The sequence below is a fragment of the Priapulus caudatus genome, unplaced genomic scaffold, assembly GCF_000485595.1.
Source record: "Priapulus caudatus unplaced genomic scaffold, Priapulus_caudatus-5.0.1 Scaffold100, whole genome shotgun sequence".
In the NCBI taxonomy this organism is placed as follows: Eukaryota; Metazoa; Priapulida; class Priapulimorpha; order Priapulimorphida; family Priapulidae; genus Priapulus; species Priapulus caudatus.
Window position 1 is genome coordinate 465,274 of NW_014577161.1, and position 5,017 is coordinate 470,290.

Below are 5,017 nucleotides of genomic sequence, written 5' to 3' on the forward strand. Positions count from 1 at the left end.
TAAGTCATGTTTCGAACGTAGGAACATGCTCTGTATGCCTATATAATCTATACTAATTAAAATTTGTTTATAAATTAGTCTGTCATGCGGGCGAATCGATTATGGTGATCGATGATGACACAATATCTACTATCATTACGATGACGACAGATGGCGTGGGATCCGTTAACATTGCGACGGCTGTAAATTCTGTAAGACTACCTGCAGTTTTATACCCTATATGCTAATTTACACTATATGCGAGGTAGCAGGTGCGAACTTATCGATTAGCGATGAGCGATTGCGGAGGACCCATTCCTCTTAAACGCTAGCCTATAGATGAAGTTTGATGAACCCCTGCTTTTATGAAGACGGCGAATAATTGAATCACACGGCATGAGATGAGCGAACACTGTACGTATGGGCGGAACCGACTTTATAACGAATAGATGCGATTGTAAGGTCGTGACGTGTGGCACGAGTCTCCGGCTGTAACATATTAGAAAATATAAATATACTTTTTTCGTATATAAGATATAGACATGAGGTTCTCACAGTGCGCGGTTTGCAACCGGACCTTGAGAATAAAGGTAAAGGTAAGAAATAGGAACGTATACATTGACGGCAGTTCTGTCACGATTGCAACTGAAACCTAGACCCCCGAGTGGCACAAGGGGGTGGGGAGCACGCTAAGGCACTTTGGTATTACCACCAGATGTGTTTTTAGTTTAGCAGCGCGTCATAGCCAATGATTATTATAGAACGTTAAAAGACGATTGTCACGTGTGTGAGTCGCAAATAATCGCGCACGGACGCGTAGCTCTCGATAATATATGCACTACAAGTGACATATAACCAATGACGGCACAATAAACGCAATTATCTAAATATCATCACAAAAACTCACCTGCCAAGCCACCGTGGTTGACAAGATAATTTTGTGACACATAAAATTATACACGATTCGTTACTACTATGGCCTTGAACACTAACGATATTTAACTTATAGATTATTAAGCATTGCCTATGACCATTGCACATTGAATGAAGTATTATATACATAAACGGTTATCAGATGGAACGATGCGTATAATATAAGCTATAACATAGGATTATGAACGAGACTATATAAGGTACTATATATATATGCGCTAACAGTTTGTCTACGCTATACATTTGGTTATTGATTATATACAGCGAAAGGTTAGATATTACTTATATCACTAACATAATGATTGAAGTGTTAACCTGTTTAACGCAGTTGACGCGCGGAACCTTCATGACTCATTACCCTATTTTAAACAGTTACCAGCCGCCACTGCAATAAGAGCTTTATCACATGTTACTATTAGGACGCAGTTGATTGCTATAAACATGATATACGTATACATGTTAAATCCTTCCCGCTTTCACGTCGGAATTTATTCAGTAATGATACTAAATACCTATAGTATTTTGATGTCGTTTAAGCGGTCTCCGTTACAACCTGCATCCGTAACAACTTCGACTATTGCACGACCCTAGACATTCCGAGAGTTATCGAGAGCTTTCGAGAGAGCCGATATTCTCCGAGGTCACGGGTATTTGCTAAGGCACCTTAACAATTATTAAAGTATACTGACGGACATGGATATATCTTAAGAAATTCCTTCAGAGTACCTTCGGCGTGCAGTTAGTTTTACTACGCATGAATCATGCTCACTCACTTACATCTCGACCGATTCCTCAGAATAATTTTCAGAGTTAACCTTTTTCATGAGGTCGTTTACTAAAGTTTTAACGTGCGCACTGCATCTATTGCATCTTTTACGACGCATTTTGAATTACTTGTTTTATATTACCTACTGCCAAATGCATGGAGAAATCTCGAACATCCAGGAGTAAGGAATATCTAACAAGTTGACGCTAAGCCGCTAGCGTCAGAGTATGTAAAACAACGTAACATAGTTTACATAATAAATTATACATTCTTCGAAAGTACTCTTTTGCGATACCTATACAGGGGAAGGGGGACATGAACGTAATGGTACGCAATGTTCGCTATGTGAGCAAGAGGGAAAGCAGTCCTATGTCAACTATTACCACCACTAACACAACGCCCCCTCCCTCCCCCCTCTCTCTTTCTACACCTTCCTGTCTCTCACTCTCCCTCTTCCTCTCTACGGTATAGCGGAGAAGTAAACGTTTTCTGTGCGTACGTGAAACACAGCGCGATTTCCTCGCCTTTAACCTTCAACCGTCTCGTTCTCCCTACCGTCTCCGCCTTCTCTCTCTCTCTCCAACTGGAGACTTCACCACCCGATGTCGTCTTACTGCATGCGTTCCTGTATGCCTGTCGTCTGATACCCGGGAAGCGTCGGTGCGCCAGCAGGGATGGCCGACGGGATGGTGTAGGCTCCGGCGTATCCCGGAGCGACGTAGCCGGCCGCAGAGCTGTAGGGGTCATACCGGTCGTAGGTGTTGGCGAAGTGGCTGGCGTAGGCCGTCGCGTAGTCGTAGTATTGGCTGGCGGCGGCGGCGGGCGACAGCTGTCCGGCGTGCGGGCCCTGTATGAGCATGCTCGGACCCTGCATGTACTGCGGCGGGTAGACGTACTGCGCCTGCATCCTACAATAGAAGCAGACAAGAGAGACTCATCGATATGTCCGAAAAATTCCGCTGATCACTAGAGAATATATATGATGTGTGTGTGCGTGTGCGTGTGCGTGTGCGTGTGCGTGTGCGTGTGCGTGTGCGTGTGCGTGTGTGTGTGTGCACGCGCGCGCGCGTGTGTGCGTGTGTGCGTGCGTACGTGTGTGTGGGTGCGTGGGTGGTGCGTGCGTGCGTGCGTGTGTGTATGATATTATGAAATACAGGTTAGTTGAGATGTGCGTGAAAAATATATTCATATATATGTGTGTTCGATATAAGGTCAACGGGGATATAATATAGGTAATCCATCACCATGATAATATTCGGTAACTGATACACATAGAAATCCCCGCGTACCTAAAACAACGCTCGCCGTGCTATAAACATTCAGGGATACACTATAATTATAATTATGAGTTACAATAAAAGCACCGGTGTAGACTACCAGTGCAAAACACCCCCTATATTTTGTGAAATACGCAAATATACAGTAAAACTACCTCGATTAAGGCCACACACAGAGACGAGAAAGAGCGAATTAAAGAACGAAAGAAAGAGAGAGAGAGAGAGGAGGAAGAAAAGTGAGAAGGAAGCGAAAGAAGCGTGAGAGGCGAGGAGAGAGAGAGAGAGAGAGAAGCGAGAGTGAGATGGAGGAAAAATGCGGCGTGGAAAGAAGAGAGAGAGAGGGAGGGGGAGAAACAGAAGAGGGTGGTGAAGGATGAGAGGGGAGGGGAGGGCTAGGAATTTGTGATAATACGCCATGGCCTTGCCCACCGTTGCCTTCGGTGCGCCTCATGTGTGAAACCAGTGTAGTCGCGCGCTAGCTGCGAGCAAGCCCAAACAGCGATGAACTAGAATATGTTCTTATCAGTGCCGACAGACGGCGAAAACGTTTGCGCGCACGTACGTACCGCCCCAGCGTCGATGCACACGCAAAAGCCACGGCTCGTATGTTGGTTTGTTTTGCCTGCGAGCCGCCTGTCAGACCCCTAGTGGGAAGCTCGAGTTTCTTATAACATTCCGGATTAGGGGGAGATGCGTGGACTCGCGCTACACGTGCTAATCCCGCTCATTGAGTGGCTAACGTGCCCCCACCACCACCCACCCCCTCACCCATCACCCCACCACCGGAAAGTTTAGCCGCTATTCGCCGTCGGTTTGCGCGCGCTCCTACAGTGTTCGTCCCTCTACGATTGAGGGATGATTATAATGTTGCGGCTTGTGTTACGTCCTGCCGACACGAGGTGGTGGCCGGGGCAGGCGATCGGCTCTCAGGCCCGCCACGTGTGCGGCCCAACTACATTCGCGCAGACGATACACGACGTCGAAGGAGAACGCGAAACACCGAGTTAGTTCCTCGTGAGTTAGTTCCTCGTGAGTTAGTTCCTCGTGAGTTAGTTCCTCGTGAGTTAGTTCCTCGTGAGTTAGTTCCTCGTGAGTTAGTTCCTCGTGAGTTAGTTCCTCGTGAGTTAGTTCCTCGTGAGTTAGTTCCTCGGTTTCACGAACGCAGAACACAAAGGCCGCGTGCGCGCGTGTTCGTCTTGGATTTTGATATGTGAGCGTGGCACGCACGTATACGAACGCTGCGCGTTTTCGTAGAGGAATTTTCTTTGTGTAGAGGAGCCATGAGGGGTGGGGCCAGAGAGGGAAGCATGGAGCTACTACTGCATCAATCAGATATTTTCTTCATCAAAACGATTGTCTTCAGTACATGTATTTGTATTCGAATTACATGCAATAAAGATAAAATAATAACAAAAATAATAACATGGATCATCGAGAAGATTTAGCTCCAGCCTATCAGCGAAAATTCAGTTGACGGGGATCCAACGATCCAAGAAAAAATGCAGTCGCTCCTCATCGGTAACGCTACACAGTCTCTCTCTCTCTCTCTCTCTCTCTCTCTCTCTCTCTCTCTCTCTCTCTCTCTCTCTCTCTCTCTCACACCGCACGCGCAACACAGCCGGACGATGGGACCCAGCGCGGCACCGGCGGGCGGGCCGGCGTCGCCGCCCCCCCGGGCCGCGCCCCCCCGCGCTGACCAGACGGCAAACGCGCGGCGCGCCAGAGCAGCACGCCTCCCCCCCGTCCCCGCCCTAGGGGCCGCGCCACGGCATGCCCGACCCACGAGGCCCCCGCAGGCACGCGGCCGCTCGGCACACATGGCCCACGCCGGGCCTCGCGGACCCGCGCGCGCCGTAGCCGGGGTCGATGGGGAGGGGGAGCGACGCGGCGGGACGTGCACACTCGCCGCGCGCGACCCGCAGCGCGCGCGGGGCGCCGGGCGCCGAGCGGGCCGCCGCGCGGGCCGCGCGCGGGGCCGGGCCCGCACGGCCCGCCGCCGCCGCCCCCAGCGCGCGCCCCGGTTGGGGGCCCCGGGCGGAGGCCGTCGCCGGGGCGGGGGCGC

General features: G+C 49.9%; 1 protein-coding gene across 1 annotated transcript in view; it reads right to left on the minus strand.

Annotated features, from left to right (window-relative positions):
• Positions 1-381: 381 nt before the first annotated feature.
• The window catches only part of LOC106805121 (RNA-binding protein 38-like), a 43,760-nt gene continuing 39,124 nt past the window's right edge, over positions 382-5,017 (minus strand). Inside the window, exon 4 of the mRNA XM_014806603.1 lies at positions 382-2,586. Coding sequence (XP_014662089.1) covers positions 2,289-2,586 — 298 coding nt within the window. The 3' untranslated portion in view covers positions 382-2,288. The remainder of the gene's footprint in view (positions 2,587-5,017) is intronic.